Below are 18199 nucleotides of genomic sequence, written 5' to 3'. Positions count from 1 at the left end.
CACAAAAACCTAAATTTTGCGATCCCATATTACATACGACTGCAATAACTGTATAATCACAAATAAAATTTTCAATTTAAAGCTGTTTAGCTGGTTGCTAATCTTATTATTACTGATACAATGCCTCAACAGAGTGAAAACTCCAATTATTAGGCAAAGAGCATAAAGATTAACAAAAAAAGTTGTGTGAAATTAGCAAGTTTAAAATCTTAAGCACAATGAATGCTAGACAACTCGATGGAATGTGCTGTACTGATGATATCAAACAAGATCGAAACTGCCGGCTACAGTTTTCCAACACGTTGTCTAGACTTCGGGGTGATTGCAAATTAATGTATTTTAAATTTGCCGCTAATTTGATGCCATTGGACGTAACAGTCGATACGTATGCGTATACCATGTTTCCTTCTACCATGCGTTGGATATATGTATGACGGCGACGTTGCCAAGTTTCAGAGGTCAGAACGTACAGTTTATATGCCGGAGGTAACAACATACTAGCAGTGTATAAAGGTAAGCGACGCCAGCGCCAACGGTCTACAGCTAAACTAAAATAAAAAGTTGCGACTATGGGATGCACGTTATGACCTCCAGACGAAAATTGAAAATCAAGCTCCTAGCGCCCCCTGGATGATTAATAAATTATTTACAAGGCAAAACGTTTCTACCTCCGAAACCGGAGGTCAGAACGTTGTAGATGAGGTGACAACGTACTATTAGCACAGTAGATCAGTAACGAAACTTCAGCAATATTTGCGGAACGGGTGTGACCTTGGGAGCCCGTTCCCGGGAAACACGAAGATTCAAATATTTCGTAGCATTCGTATGTGATTCATATAATACTAATAATTGTACACAAAAATAAAAATGGTTGGCATGTACTAGTGACATTGGTCATTTTTTTCTTTTCTATAAATTATTAATATATTCAAGCAAAACATTTTTATTCAATTTTGACGTTTTAAACTGCGTTTATTAAAACCTTAACAAGTTTGACAAATAAGTTGTTATCCACAAGTGAATTGCAAAATTTTTAATTCACTCTTAATATTTTTAAATCACTCACAAAAAAATAAAAAACAACTTCAGGAACATAAACATTTTGCTTATTATTTTTAATAGTTTTCACAGAATACAATTTGTTTACAATTTTCACTAAAAGGTTGCTGCAACTAAATCAGTATTGTTTGACATATTTCTTTGGCTCTGTGAGGCGTCAATTTGGGAATTGTATAAATCCCACACCAATAGAATTCCAAAGAACGTTTCAGAAACTATTTACTACAGATTATTTCGATACAAGTGCAAGAACCAACTGTGAAACACTATTTTATTTGAAATGAAAAATTTGCCAAGGTGTTCTTTTAAATAAACTTCCACAACACATCTTCCCTGTATTCCGGTCTCTTCAACAATCATTAAGTGATGTGAGTTACCGGAAACTCACCTTGAAAGAACACAACTGTTTATGGTATGTTTGTGGATATTCATTAATACGAAAATTCTTACATCACCACTTCTGCGAAGTTTGTGAGAACTTTGCACATTCTTACGAAGTGGTACATCCTGTTTTAATTGTGACATTTTAAAGTTTTCAATGAAGATGTGATTTTTGGCGATTTAATGATGCCACCTGCACATTTTGCAGTTTATACTCCGGTAGTGGGTAATACATTTTGTGAGTTTTTCCCAATTTATGCACTGTATTCGTTAACTGGTTTGCGGCTAAAAAACGAACCATACAAAAATACCATTCCACCACCCCTGCAAAGACTTTCCTCTTGATTACCTCGTCTCAGTTTTTATTAGAGTTAGAATTTTTTACACACTAAAATTTAAAAATAAATCTTGGACCGCTCAAACACGCACACATCGAAAATTAAACTATTTCGTTTAACCTGCAGTTTGTTGACCTCTTTAGCCTGGAATTTTCTAGTATTTTTTACATGTATCGCAAGACTACGTCGTAAGTATCTATTACTTTGTTACAATAAAACGTTTGTTTTTAACCCCATAACCCAACATCCCGTATGATTCCGTAAATAATATGACATTTCTTGTTGACAAAACCAGACAAAACGTTCACCGAAAACCTTAAAATGAAAAAGAAACTATGTTCTTCAAGGTCGGAGCACCTTTAGTGACGCCAGTGACCTCTTTATGTCGTTCCGTAAGCTCCCCATGTATTTCTTATGGAGTCAGCTGAGACTTTCATAGCCCTGCTATTAGTATATACTTCGGAGGTAACAACATACCGTGCATACATATATGTATGTCTAACAAACAGTTTGACCTCAAGTATTATGTGCACTCTTACGTGAAGCCAAACTGTATGCACCGGAAATTCGCTACGATCGTGTTTTACTGGGTGCCTAACTTAGGGGGAAATGGGATTGAATTCATTTATGTATGTACTTCGTGGTACAGCATTCTAATATAGCACTTTAAGAAAATTTAGTTTCAAATTAAAGACATTATTTTCACTTTATTTCTAATAAAACATAAAACAGAATTTGAATTAGGTTATTATCTTTATTTATAATTATTTATTACGGGTACATATAAAAGCAAACACAATGATTACATTTTTGATCTTTCATGTTGCAGAAAACTTTTTATAGAAGCTGTGGAGCGCCTTCTGAGGATGGGATGTTTTTTAATTAATTCGCTTATTTCAAATCCTGATGGATACAATTTTTCCGCAATGTAGGTGCCAAAAGCTTTACGAACAAGCTGCTTTTCTGGTGTACTCCAGGGACGTCGAATTTTTGCAGTATCACCTAGAATTTTTTCCTCAGATTTGAAATGTTTTAATAAATAAAATCATTATACCTACATTTGAAGTAATTGGTTTTAATATAGTGTTGCACCCACTGCCTTACTTGCTGCGCCGTTCGGGTTTGCAGAGTTTTTGAGTGAGCAATAGCTTCTGAACATTCTGCCAGACTAGGTACTGTTAATTTTTCTATGCAGTTTTTAAACAGAACTTTTGCTGTCGACTTTTTTGGTGTCAACCACACACGGCGTTTTGTAGTCACTAGAAATTAAAGTTTCTGATTTTTAGGATATAAGTATTACTGTATACTTACTTGGACCAAGGGTTTTTTGAATGTGGGAAACATTTCCGGGGTCCCACTCATCACTACTTCCACCGCTGTATGGTTCGGATGATGGAGCTAAAATGTTAAGATTCAAAATATAGGCAGCTTATTAGTCTTATAAGCCTAAACTAGCGGAACTATGATTTAACAAATTTTTTTTCTTAAAAAATTACGTGAATAATTATTGCAATCTGTTAGGAATACAGAAACTAAAATTTTAAAAGTTAATTTCTACAAGTGAATCGGATTTATTACGGAATATATGTTGTCAATGTCCTTTTACGGAATAACTAAAATCCTGGTAAAATCAATTGTTTAATATTTTCTGAACCATCATAATGTTTTTAAAAGGTTTAAATACATATATTCGTATGAAACGTTAAATTATAAAGTTTATAATGTTATAAAAATTGTTACATAACGCTTTTTGGTGCCAATATTCGTTAAGTGTCTGCAGAAAAGACTTTTCAATTTAGTATGAAACTAATACTTACAATAATTAAATTTTCTAACAACTTTTATTTTACTTTTTGGAGTCGTAAAAACTGGTTCCTGACTGGTACTTGGCGGAGGAGTTAAATTCCCAACTAAAAATATATAATTTAAAATTTGTCAATCATCGCAACCATTCATGTCATGGGGCGAATGGCTACTTTAATGTGTTCTCAACGTTTCATGACTGTATCGACTTTTATTATAACAGATGATCTCCGAAACATGCTGGAATGCCAACCAATCTAATTATCGCCACCAACAATGTGATGAGGTCACCCTTAAAACTGTGTATAGTAGGTGTTATTCAAATTTTATAAAGTAACATACTCCTAAATGTATACTTTCTGGATCCGCATTGTTTTTTAACCTTAGAAACCCAAATTTTTAGAAAAAAAAACACAAAATTGTTTGTAACCAAATTCTCTAAAATCTTGCGAACGTCGAAATATTGAGTCTATACTTGTAATAATATTAATAATAATAATAAAATAATATTTATTATACTTTAAAAATGTACACAGACATTAAGTAAGGTCAAAATAAAAGAACATAAATACACATATATCGTATACAAAACAATTACACCTTAGTATATTGTACATCAGTAGAATTAATTAAAAACCTGGCTTATAGATCTCATATTTAGGTCGTAAAGTGGAGATTCTAACAATTTTTGTCTCACAGTGTTCCTAAACTGTGGCTCCGGAAGTGCTGCGATATTGCAAGGTAAGCTGTTAAAGTATTTAGGGCCGTAGTAATTAATTGAATTACGGCTTTTATATATTCTGAGATAATGAGGTATATACCATTACCACTCCGAGTGTTATATAGATGTCTATCACTAATTTTTGTATAGTTGTCTAAACATTTTTTTGTATGTATTAGACACTGGTAGACATATGATGCCGGTACCGTGAGTATGTTTAGTTCAGGAAAAAAATGTCTCACATCCGCTTGATAGTTCAAGTTCAGTATTATTCTGACCGCTTTTCTTTGTAACTTAAATATTCTACAAAGATGCGCTGTGTGTCCCCATGCTAGGATGGCATAAGCATAGTGACTTTCGAAAAGGCTATAGTAAACTAATTTAGTAATAGTTATTGGGACTTGTCTGCCGATCTTGCGTAGTAAATATATTGTTTTATTGAGCTTACGGCAAACAGCATCAACGTGAGCGTCCCAGGATAACTTTGAATCCACTATTACTCCAAGGAATTTTATATTTTCAAGATTCTCTGAAGTTATTGTTTTTGTTGAGAAGATCATTGAGGCCGTTTTGTCTTTGTTTAAGAAGAGACCGTTTTTCAGAAACCAATCCGCCACCTTTGTTTGTGCTGAGTTAAGCCTGTCTACTAGTTTATTTGGTTCGTCATCTTTTAATAGCAGAGTTGTATCATCCGCGTATAGGATCATTTTAACATCTACATCTGCCGGTAAATTATTTACGTATATTAGGAAAAGTAAGGGTCCCAAAATGGAGCCTTCAGGCACGCTGTACGCGATCTTGCAAGGAGTAGATGTGGCGGAATTATATACTGTGACTTGATAACGATCTAATAGATAACTTTCTAGTAGTGTGAGAGATTGATCCGTAATTCCAATTTCTATTAATTTGCTGAGCAGTAAATTATGGTCCACATAATCGAATGCCCTAGACAAATCCCAAAACGCGACCCCAATATACATTTTTTCTTCAAATCCTTCAGATATATACGTTATCAATTCCTGAATCGCCAAAGTTGTCGATCTCTTAGCCCTAAACCCAAATTGTGAAGAACATAACAAATCCTTGCTATAGGCAAATTCCGTTAGTTGTTTGTGTAAAAGTTTTTCTACAATTTTTGATAATGTTAGGATTATTGAAATTGGGCGGTAATTACTGTAGCTGTCCCCACTGTTTTTTTTTATGAACTGGGAGTAGTTTGGAATATTTTAAACATTGTGGAAAAAATGCATGCTTTATACTCAGATTTATTAGTTTTGTCAACGGCGAAATTATTAAGTTTATTATATATTTAACCATGATAATGTCAAGTTCATCCAAGTCCCTACTATTTTTGTTTTTTATTTTAGTTACTGCATCTCTAAGTTCATTAAAACTTATTTCTTTAAAAGTGAACTTTGTAGGGCAATGTTTATTTGTTTGTGTGTCAGCTAGGTCCGCTAGAATTTCCGGGTCATTCGCCATTTTTACTTTTAAGTCATGAACAACATTAACAAAGTGGCTATTAAAATCCTCCGCATTGAGTACCTCAGAACAATTATTATTTTTATTACTATTTCTGCTGGTATTACTTATTTTCCACGCGTCCCCAGGTAAGTTGGGCGAGCTTTTGAGTACGTGTTCTATATTTTTCTTTTTGAGGTAGTTTACTTTGTCCAGAGACTTTAAATACATAGACTGGCTGTTAGTAACATTTCTAATGCATTTTGGTGAAGCCACGGCGCATGGTAGTATGGACGCCATTGCTATAACTTTTATGTCAAATTAAGTGAGGTTGTGGTGGTTAGCAGCAGTAGTTTCTAGCACAGAACGTTTCTAGACCTCGAAATAAAAGTGGTTGTGTGTCGGGACTTACGAGATTGTTTGTAAATATGGCCATTAAAAATGATTTGGTAACTAAAATGTTTGCCTTAACTTTGCAAAGTAGGACCATACATTTTTTTTCTACATAATGAACATTTGTTTAGTATGGATTAGTTGGACGTAAATAATTCTTATTTTAATTTATTGCTTAAATTAATTTTGAGAAATTATTTGACTCTCGGAATAGGTTATGAGTGCCGCTTAAGTACTGAGCGTGAAAAAGCTATCTCTTTAAAACAAAAATTCACGAAATTAATTTTGTTTCAAGGACATTAATATTTTTAAAGGAATTTACATATACATAATAGATATTATTATGCTAAATAAATAATTACAATTTGTTGTCTTTTTTATTTAACATTTTAAATTGCATTTTGTGACCGGAAAATTCAAATTTCGCGCACTTACGGTTATAAGCAATATGGCGGTCGAAGAACTTCACGTTTTTCCTGACACAGCCAGTCTATGTATTAAAGTCTCTGACTTTGTCATTAAGAAGTTTCTTGTACTCTTTGCATGCAATTTTAAAATATTCATTCCCCGGGAAATGTGATTTTAAACTATGAAATAATTCTACATACTCCTTTAACTGTAATACTTCTGTGTTTTTTTTTAGGAATGCGGTACTAGCAGACTTCTCCTTTTTGAAAGTCTTTAGTGGGAATGATTTTTTTGCTGCATTTGATAGTGAAGTTACAAATTGTAGCCATTTTTGTTCTAGACTGAGGCTGACATCCTCAACAAAGAACCAGTTAATTTCAGATACATAGTTATAGAACATATATAATCCGTGTTTTGTAAAAGGTCTGCACGATATTTTACTCCCACAATTTGTTTCGGACTTTGGCACGCTCACGTCGATACTGATGGCATCATGATCTGATAGTCTAGTCTCAATAATTTTAGTTCTGTATGGTGTATTTATATTAGTTATAATGTTGTCAATGCAGTTTAGCTTTCTCGTGTTTTCCTTAACTAGAACTCTCATTTGGTAACTGTGAATAAGATCTAGGAAAGTCATTACCTTATGATCTGGTGAATTAAACGTAATATTAAAATCGCCTATTATTATTGCGTCCTTATCGCCCAACTTTAAAAGAAGGTTGTTAAATAAGTATAAAAATTCTTCAAAATTACATTTTGTCGGTCGGTAAATGGTAATGATATAAACCCCCTTGCCGACTAAGTATATTCCGGCTGCTTCCAAAACTCTTTCTTTACAAACCGATGTTAAATTTACAACCGAGTATCTTATGCTAGTATTTACCAATATCGCGCATCCTCCATATCCGTTGCTACGGCAAAAACTACCAGCGACCTTATATTTGAGTATTGTTAGAATCTCCATTTGCTCCATCTTCAGCCAGTGTTCGCTAAAACAGATAATGTCAAAAGGGTTGTCTAGAAAAAATAATTCTATTGCGTTAATTTAACATCTCAATGACTGAATGTTAATGTAGAAAATATTCAACCAATTGTCAGTTGTTAAACGTTCCTGGGACAATTTGCTACGTTTCCTCTCACTTGTTATCGAGGTCATTTGTGGTGCTGCGGTGGCTTCTTTGGGTGAAAATATCTTGATATTAAAACTCCGCTTGGCCAATATTCCGGTTTGTTAATTTTTTCAAGGTTTTCAAAATTAATGGTTACTTTGAATCTGGCGTGGTTTTCTTCGTGTTTGTTTTCAAGTAGTTCACAGATCATTTCCGGGAAGTCGTTCACGTATCTTGGGTCTGATGATGTTTAGCGTCCTTTTTTGTGTTGTTTAAGGTCGATTTTGGCAATTTCGAGTTTGTTTTGATTGTAGTGTCGCTTCTCGTTTTTATGTGTTCAATCGTGTCGACCATAGCTGCTGTCTCTCTTGATGGTTCGCCTTCAGCGCTGTTGGCGATATCGTTATCAGGTTTCTTACCGACCTTCTTGTCGGTGTTTTCAGGGTTTTTATAGTGTAGTAGGTCAATGTGACTCTTCATTAATTTGATAACACCTCTTAATTCGAGGATTAACTCATCTTTCTGTTTCAAAATGTAATGGAAAAGTTTATAATCTACTACTTTGTCATCTGCGTCCAGGAAAATGTCACTTTTGAATTCCATATCCTCGGAATCTTCGGAGGTTTCACGGCAAACAGCGGTGTTACATATCCAGTTCTTCTTCTTATGGAAACCTCGTAGATTCACATTAACGCAGCGGGGGTGGAAGCTTTTGGTACACACAGAGCACGTAATTAAGGCCTTAGTGTCGTCTTCGGCCGAATCGCAGACAGCACATATAACACGTGCGTTCTTGTCAGATATCACTATTACACTTGTAAGTAGTTTACCAAGGCATTCATAATTTTTACAAGAGCCTGTGAAAGTATAGATTCATAATATTTTGCATGTTTGAGATAGGATTTATTTGTCAAAATTATGAAAGTACGTCATCAATTCTTTGAAAGGGGATAAGCAGATACATTTTGATTAACAGCTTATCTTGGCTATGATAATTTTACAATCTTTGCAAGATTTCAGAAGCATTAGGAATTGCAGCTTTAAAGTTATATTGTTACACAATAGTGATTTTTTCCCAAAAATGTGAATGTCTTCAAATTGTTGGTGGGAATAAAAGAATAAAGTTTGGTTGCTAAAATATCATCTACACAACAATCTTTCTGGTAGTTTTGGAGATCACTTACCTAATAAAGTCGCTGATAGACAGCCAGAAACGAGCCAGAGACTTTTTCCTCTTGAACAAAAATAAAACATCGAGAAAATAAAATCAGCCATCAGAATGAACCCCAGCGTATGCTCAGGAATTAAAAAGTTCTCTCCTAAGTTCTTTATTAAAAAACTTAGCAATATTTTGTGAATTTAGTATTAAGTGATTACCTTCAGTGCAAGTCCTAACAGAACAATTTGTGACAAGAGGTCATTCTATATCTAAAAAAAAAAAAAACATAAGTGTTATAACAAAATGCCTATTTCTTTTCCAAAAATACCTGGATCAATAGTTTTGTCTTCATTTCTTTCACAAATTTCGTCCATGGTCATTTGGCTTTCTTGATCTAAGATTTTCTTTATCATTAAATCACCTACAACTATCTGCTGCCTGTAATACTCGTCGTGTATATTTCGTTGATGACCCATAAAATTAACGACGGTTTCTTTTTGATAATCCTGAAGGTTCATTGTTGAGGTCTTTGTTGCAAACTGTTTTCGTAGAAGGGTTGTTCTTATAGAACATGGATTTTGTAATTTTGCCATAGCTGTATACTTTCTAATTATTCGACACGTTTCTAAAGTTCTGTATCGCTGTCCTACCATTTTCCCCGGCAAGCCAAAGATATAAGGGTTATCGTCCGATACTCCAGCCTGACTTCTATAGTCATTAATAAATGTTAAATATTTCTTTATATAATGGGGAATTATAACTGCCACCGTTCTGTGAAGTTTTCCTCTGATCATTAATTTGTATGTGCAATCAACTTCTTTATTCTATTGTCACCTAAATTGTTGAGCAGTTCTGGGAGTACTGTATCACGCAAAGTCTGTATATTTCGAAAATCCTCCACAAGTATTCTTTGGGCTTCACTAGCTCGTTTTCTATTATAAACACTGATATACATCAGTGTGAGTTCCGCTAAAGTCTTCCAGTGTGTAAAATAAAATTCTTCAGTCATGAGTCTTGTAAGTTTTTGCTGCATTTTTTAAAATGTAAATTTTAAAATTTTCAACATTTTTTGTCGTTGGAATGATACTTCTTTTCGTCATCATTTTTTTTCTTTTCATTTCACACAGATCTCTATGGGCTGGTTTATTTATTTTACCAGGAACTTCTGTTTTCAGGAGTTTAAAAAATCTTTTAACAGCTTGTTCGTTTCCATCGTCTCCTCCTCGAATATAATGACTTTGCAAAATATTACAACAAATTTTTAGATAATGTGTTATGGTCAATGCGGATGTTGATTTACTGTACACTGATGAATTATTATCAATTTCTCCCATCTGTTTTACTGCTTCAAGTGCCAAATCAAAATGTTGAGGGTAGAACAACTTATGAAATTCGTCAATGTTATTATCAATTTTTTTCACAGTTAAAAAATATGTCGCTAGAAACCTCAATTTGTTCCGTATCATATACTCCTGGTGTTCTCTATATTTGGGGACTAAATATTTGCCAATCAAAATTAACAGCATATCTTTTTTGACAGTATCCAATATTATATTCTGTTTCATTGGCGGCAAAATTTTCTCTTTTAGTTGCAAATATGCCGCCGGATGAATTTTACTAACCACGGCACGAGCAGCTCTTAAAACAGATCTACTAGCATTTTCATCTTTCAGATCTTTGCAGCAGTAGGCATAATGACGAGATAGTGTTATCTGTGAATAAAATCCTTTGCAATTAGGGCATGGTAAAGAGTCTCGTGAACCTTTTTGCACTCGTCTGATAAGAATGGGATTCTCTTTATTGCTCTTGTTGTAATTATAATTGCCACTTTTTCGTAGATTTGCTATAATTTCACAACGTTCAGGACTACCTGCAATTTAAACTTACTTAATTACACATTCCAACTAACTTGATAACTAACCTTTATTGAAACTTAAGAATTTTCTTACTTCTGCCTCTTCTGAGTGACAAATTTCAAAATGACGTGCTAAATTAGTTTTGAGAGTTTTGCAAAAAATGCAAAACTTCTGCTTGCACGAATAGCGTGAGTTTGTTCCATAATTTTTTGTTGCTAGACGTTCGAATACTGAAATAAAACAATAATGACAAACATATTTTACATTGTATTATTTAGTGCATTAATTGCCTCCATTGATCGACTTGTTACTTTGAACTTTTCTCGACGTTTCATGACACCTGAGTACGAGTGGTCCACGTTTCCGTCTGCCTGTCTGTCTTCTATGAAGAGTTTTATGAGATAGATAATGTCCGAAACTACTAGACCGATTGTTGTCAAATTTTGTATGTTTGTTAAAAATATCACGTTTAACATAATATTCTTAGCACATAGTTAATTTATGATGTAGAGGGTACAGCGCTAACCAAAATTTGTCTAATCATCTCCACCAACAATAGGATTACGTCATCTTTAAAATTTATAAAATAACATACTCCTCCACAAACAAAATCTTATAACATTTTGTAATTGAACTTTGAAACTGCAAAACCGTACGATCTAAAATGTTACAAACGTATTACGTTTATCGGAAGCAATATAAATCGGTAATCAATATTAAACTTATCCATTTACCCCCTCCCAAAAAATTGATGACATTTCAAAATTTTGTCAAATAAATCTTATCTAAAATGCGCAATATCCTATGCCTCTATTTTTGTGATTTAGCAATGCATTAATAGTTTTTAGAATTACTTATAAACGCTGGCTTAAAAAAATTTATAAATGAGGGAATTTATTTTATTGATCACAGTAAGCACGACTCACTTTATGTTCTCGAAAATTTGAGTATACAGCACCGTTATTATTAATATTAGATTGCACCTATTCAAATTGATATACGTATGTTTCCTAAAACGTTGATGACGTTATCACAAACATTTTGTGATGGACAAACTCACTTAAAACACACGCACAATATGCTCCTTTACCTGTACTGTAACAGTTCACACATATTTTTGATTTAATTTATAGCGGTTATCATAAAGAAATAAAATTTGCAAATTAAATTTTGAAGAAGCCGTATTTGTTCGACAGTACTTCACGGGCGAGTGAAGTTGTGGCAAAATAATCTTCGACCGTTGGTAAAGGGCTTTATTTTATTTGGAATCACAGAGAATGAAATAGTAAAGAATAATTTTTACAACGCGAAGATTATCTCCATTCCAAATGACTGCGCACACAATTAAACATATTATACACTAAGATCGTTGAAGTGTTAGAATTAGGGGTACAAATATTTTTAATAAGCAAAATTGAGCACAAAACATTAGTATGTACTACTTTTCAAAAGAAAATTTGTTAGTGTTTTTTTTATACTAATTTTTATAAATAATTCTGTGTTGCCACTTTCATTAACTAATGAAATGTTTTCAGTCAAACATCGCTTTTGTTTAAAAGTGATGATAACCTGTTTAAAAAAACTACCCTTGTGTAATGTATAGAAAATTGTAGACATATTATATTAAAATTTCATAAAAATAAGCCTGTTAACAATGGAGGTATTCCATTGTGTAAATGTTATTTCAAGCCATTTATAGAGCAAGAATTCAGTATAAAGAATTTAAAAACAAGATGATTACATTCACTTTGAGCCTGTGTGCTAGATAGATATTCCACATTATTTGTTCTATTGCTTGAAATATCAGCATGCCCTACTTAAATTAAAAGAGTAATTTTTACATAAAGACACATTATTTCTAAAAATTGCATATTTTTAAAATTACACACCCACATTATACATTAAATACCTAATACGATTACGCTATGTCTACGTGGCAAGCATGTGGATTCAAAAATAAAGTCAAAAATGCGAAAAATAATTTCAACGTGTACCTATAATATGGCTCGACGAGTCTAATAAAAATCGACGAAGACGACAGACAGACGGAAACGTGGGACCTTTTTTATGCCTCAGAGGTCATGAAACGTCGAGAAAACATAAAAGCAGTCATTTGTCAAATGGACCCTATTTCATTACTTCACTAGTTCAGGCTGGAGAAATAAAATTATTTCGTTCTTACCAATTAGTAGTTTTTTTTCTTTATTTAGTTGTTGTTTCAAGTCTTCTAAGGCTTCAAAGTTTCCTGAAAGATAAAAAAAAACAAAAATTATATTTACTTTGTCCTTATAAAGATATATGTACTTGGTGCATTTCATTTGTAACCAAATAATATTTTATGATTTTTAACAACCCCGTAAATGTGGTCGGCTTCTGTGGATTCTTGTCACATCTGTTCTGGGTAATTTTAAAAATTGGCCCACAGAGAGGGTTCAGATTTAAGAGTGTTTCAATCTCTGGATATTTAAAAAATAAAGATTTGTTCAAAATTATATTCAATAGTCGTTATCAAGCATGCTGTTATTATTGTTGTGCGGATATCAGCAGCAGCTAGGCATTCCGTACTCTCAAAGGGTTAGATGGATCATATATCTAAAATTTCACATTAAATTTAAAATTGTACGAAGCGGTTTTCCCTTCTCGTTATGAAACACATCAGGTGTGTATGCTGCACGTTTAAAAGGTGGAGAAATCCATTAAAAAAAAACAACAATAAAATGTTATTATCACTGCAAATACCGGAAGCAGCGATTCTGACAGCGAAATAAGTGACAGTAATTCTGTAAATAGTTCTGACAGCAACAGTTAAAAAAATATTCATTTGTGCAGATTTTTATTTTTGCAAGTTTATAAGCACAAGTAATAATAATATATAATGAAATTATACTGGGCGTTGTTATAATAATTTTATGTTTAATTAATTTTTATTTAAACATGTAGCGACGTGTTTATAATTAATAAAGTCATTTCGTTATCATGAAAATTTTTCTGCTTGAAATTTTACTCAATTTGAAATAATACGTCCTTGCCTTTTTACCTACTCGGGATCGAAGCTCACAACCACTGTCACTTATGAAAATACAGCCCTATTTATATATATCAGGATACGGATGTAATGCATCAAGAATATAAGACTTAACACTAGGTAACTTTTATAACCCTGCAATCATTGCACTAGACCAGTTGAATAAATTAAGTATTATTGCTTGAAAGTCAAAGATAGAAACGTTACTTTAATTTAAATTTTTAACTATAGGTGGTTACGTAAATTCGATTTTCATACTTACCATCAATACATATAACCTTAACATTGTAAAATGCTTTACTTGATCCTTTCTCTATTCTTCTCTGGTTTTTCTTAATAATTTTTTCGTCGCATACATCGAATACCCCATTGGAGTAACGAATAAGGGCAAACCTTATACACATAATACCACGGCTAAAAAGGAGAATTAAAATTATTAATAAACATTCATTTTCAACAATACATTTAAAATGTAATCAAACTGGACAAATATTTAAATGATCTATTTGGAAAGGTTATTAAATAGATTTAGACTTTTTATGAAGTACCATACATTCACAAATAAATCTTAAAATACCGTACTAATAAGAAGACGTTTACTATACAGAGTAATTTTTTAACCTGAAAGTTTCAAATATTTCGGAAAATAAGTACTCTACAAAAAAATGTTAAATAGGAACTACCAGTTTTTATTACAGAATCGAAATCTACGGGTAAAGGTACAACTTTTTTGAAGACGAATTTCGAGTATTTCCATAAAATGTTGTATTTTTTAGTGCCAATGTATTGCAAAATCGTATGCATAGGTTCTCAGTGGGAGAAATCGAGAAAGTTTGAATTTCGTCGATTCAGCGCCATCTACCACGAATCGAAAAAAAAATTTTTCAAACAAATCATATGTATTTTTTGCCGTAGACTCCGAATCTGCAATAACAAACAGCAGTTCCTGTTTAAAGTTTCGAAACCCCTCCCCCACCTATAAGGAGAGGAAGCGGGGGGCTAAATTTACCACTAATGTATTTCCCCCGGGGCATAATTAAATTTTGATTATGGACATTTTTTTGGAGTGTTTATTTTTCTAGATATTTGAAAGTTTCAGGTTCAAAAAAATCACCCTGTATATTTACGTAAGATAACATATCACGAAGCATTAGTACAGTGAACCGTTAAAAAATTACTAATTAAAAAATATATAAAAATTAATGCGTTCTGAAATTAACCACGCCACTGGATACCGGATGAGCAGAATAAGAAATAAAGCAGAAAAAAGTATTTTAAGGACAAGAGTTTCATTTAATCAAAATTGCCATATATGTACTTGTGAACGACCTGTGATTTTACTGCAAAAGCAAAATTAGGCGGCTTTTGTTTTGTTTTGGTTAGGATATCGTAAATTCTCTATCAGTACCGACACTAAATGAAATCAACTTACTTGAAGAAACTGCCGATGCCGTCACGAATCACACAATCTTGTAACAAATTAATTAAACAGCACACTATAAACAGAGTATAAACCCAATAATGGACCACGAACTTAGCCACCGTATTGTAGTCCAAATAATATTTTACGCGGGAAACGAAGGTGTTATTGCGACACAAAACAGCGGAATTTAGACAGAGAAATGCATATTATTGCATAGTGCATGCGTCATAAAAACGAGCGAAATTGAAATCAACTACAACCTTGCAGTATTATCAATTCATCTATTAGGTATAATTCTTAATAGAGAATCATTAGGTTGGCTTTAAAAACGAATTGTGAGTAAAAAATGGAAAAAACAATTATAAGTAGATATTTAAAAGATGAAGTTAAATTTTTAACAATTTGGCACGATCCGGCAAAATTATAAAATATCACTGGTTTCTCAATTGGTAGGCTCAATTTTTACAAAAAAATAAATCAGTTAAATGAAAAGATTCGTACTCTTCGTTTCGATACGTGATGCCCAACAACTGTCTTTACAATTTTAGGAATATCTGATATTTGCGCAAAATTTTCAGTAAGTAGTCAGTTTGTTGAAATCACATGTACAGTGCCTTTTTTAAAGCAGACTACAGTGATTTGTATTAAAAAAAATTGTGGGTCGTGTTAAGTAAGTTTTGTAGCCGTAATTTTCAAGTGAAATTTTGCTGAATGTTGAACTAGTATTTTATAAATCGACTTCAGTTCATTTTAGTGTACAGAACAAAATAATTACAGAATTATAACAAAAAAAGAACATTAATTAGTTTAGTTACATACGTGAAGAAACTACTTCGTGAATTTGTGGCGAATTTAATGCATTCATTTTTGCTGAAATTTCGTAATTATTTTGCTGTATGTAATGAAATGTACTAAGCTGATTTATAAATTACTTGTCTAAGATTCTGCCAAATTTTACTAGAAAACTAATTAACATAAACCAAAGTTTTTAGCACGTAAATCCCTAAGGCCATCGTTAAAAACGGCAGTTGTATAATATGTAGGTACCTCCAAATCCCAGATTTAACAAAATTATCAGTCCTTCTAATTATTTTTTTAAAATATTAGAACAAATTAAAAATTTGGCAGTTTCGATCCATGAAGGCAAACTGTAGCTTATGCATTTTGAGATGATTATGTAAACATTCAAATTTTCGCTTTGATGATTTACCTAAATATTTTAATCCTTTAACATTTTTTTCAGCTAAACCTGTGTGAAAGAATCACAGTCCTAACTAAGAAAATAATGATATTCATAGTAGGTATCCTTAAAACCTCAATGTTTAGAGAGGATTCTGTGAAAATTGAAACAAAAAAAAAACAAAGAAATTGGTAATAAATTAATTTGATATTTATTAATTACGATTCATGGCGCCAAAAATAATACCAAATACCTCTATCTCCAATTTTCAGAATATATTAGACATATTTATATTTTTAATTGTCAATTGACGGAAGTCACATACACATTACTTCCAAATCACGAATTTGAAAAAAATTGATACTCCTCTAGTATTATTAAATTTATTTTGCACACATAACCTGTATTGAAGATTTGGCATTTTCAATTCATGATGCCAAACTGTATCTACAATTTTGAGAATACATTTATCAAATTTACATTTTGAACTGTCACTTCTGAATTATGAATTTTACTAAATTTATCAATACTTTAAAATTTTTATTAAATGATAACATACATTGAAAATTTGCGAATTTCGATTCATGACGCCAAACTGTATACACAATTTTTATACGATATACATGCCAAATTTACATTCTGAACTGTTAGTTGACGTAAATCACATATACTGATGTACTTCTGCATGATAAAGTTGACTAAATTGAACATCAGTGTAAAATTAATGTAAATTTAAAATTTGTCAGTTTCTGTTCATGACTGTATCTATAGTTTTAACAATGTACTTATTTGTCACATTTACATTTTGAACTTCAATTGACGAAAATCAAATACACAGTACTTCTGAATTACGCACCATAAATGCTAAAATGGCACTGTGTTGTGGATATTAATTTTCGGAGCCGCAATTTTTACTTCTGTGACCTCATTAACATCAAATGAATTTGAAAGAACACACTAGGAAATTGGTTCTTGTAAAATGCTAATTTTCTATTTAAAACGGTTGATAAATTCATACAATGCACGAGAGTAAGTACTGCAGATGCCCTTCCTACCAACACACTACTAAAAATGTATATAGTTTAATTTTTGTTTTTTTAATTTAGATACAGTTTGGCATCTCAATCTAAACTAACTAATATCCATATAATTCATTTATATATTTCTTTTGTTTAAAATTTCACAAAATTTCACAAAAGTACAGGAGAGGATACCTGCGCAATACTAAAGATTTAAATACTTATTTTTAATTTTTTTCAAAAATTCTAGCTACTTTCGCATCGTAACCAAAGTGCATGTACAAGTTTGAGAATACATTTGTCACATTTACATTTTGGACTGCCACTCCTGAATCACGAATTTTACAAAATTTATCAATACTTTTAGATTTTTCTTAAATAATAGCATAAATTGAAAATTTGTCAATTTCGATTCATGACACCAAAGTGTATACACAATTTTTATAATATACATGCCAAATTTACATTTTGAGCTGTTAGTTGAAAGAAATCACATATACAGTACTTCTGAATTTGACTAAATTCAATAGTACCTTCAAATTTTTCTATACAAACAGCATACATTTAAAATTGGTCACTTTCGATTCATGACGTCAAATTGTATCCACAAATTTGACAATGTATTTGTGAAAATTATATTTTGAACTTCAATTGGCGAAAATCAAATACACAGTACTTCTAAATTATTCACCATAAATGCTAAAGTAGAACTACGTTATGAATATTATTTTAAGAACCGCAATTCTTACTTGTATGAACTCATTCACACCAAATGAATTTAAAAGGCTTCACTAGGAGATCGGTTGTTGTAAAATGCTATTTTCTGTTTAAAAATGTTGATAAATCCATCTAATTCCCGGG

General features: G+C 32.2%; 1 protein-coding gene across 1 annotated transcript; it reads right to left on the bottom strand.

Moving 5' to 3' along the window:
• Positions 1–2761: 2761 nt before the first annotated feature.
• On the bottom strand, positions 2762–15305 carry LOC135119439 (uncharacterized). The gene is made up of 11 exons (XM_064043854.1): positions 15149–15305; positions 13979–14130; positions 12874–12936; positions 10757–10921; positions 9164–10705; positions 8861–9104; positions 7451–8808; positions 3596–3688; positions 3090–3176; positions 2833–3037; positions 2762–2780 (listed from the first exon to the last, which is right to left on the bottom strand). Exons 2-5 carry the CDS (start codon positions 14118–14120, stop codon positions 9837–9839), a joined length of 1239 nt encoding a protein of 412 aa, XP_063899924.1. The 5' UTR covers positions 14121–14130; positions 15149–15305; the 3' UTR covers positions 2762–2780; positions 2833–3037; positions 3090–3176; positions 3596–3688; positions 7451–8808; positions 8861–9104; positions 9164–9836.
• Positions 15306–18199: the final 2894 nt, after the last annotated feature.

This window comes from Zophobas morio, unplaced genomic scaffold, assembly GCF_036711695.1.
Source record: "Zophobas morio isolate AGI-343-1 ecotype UQ-CSIRO unplaced genomic scaffold, CSIRO_AGI_Zmor_V1 ptg000264l, whole genome shotgun sequence".
Lineage (NCBI taxonomy): Eukaryota > Metazoa > Arthropoda > Insecta > Coleoptera > Tenebrionidae > Zophobas > Zophobas morio.
The sequence above is the reverse complement of the archived record's forward strand: the minus strand, read 5'-3'. Positions and strand labels throughout refer to the sequence as shown.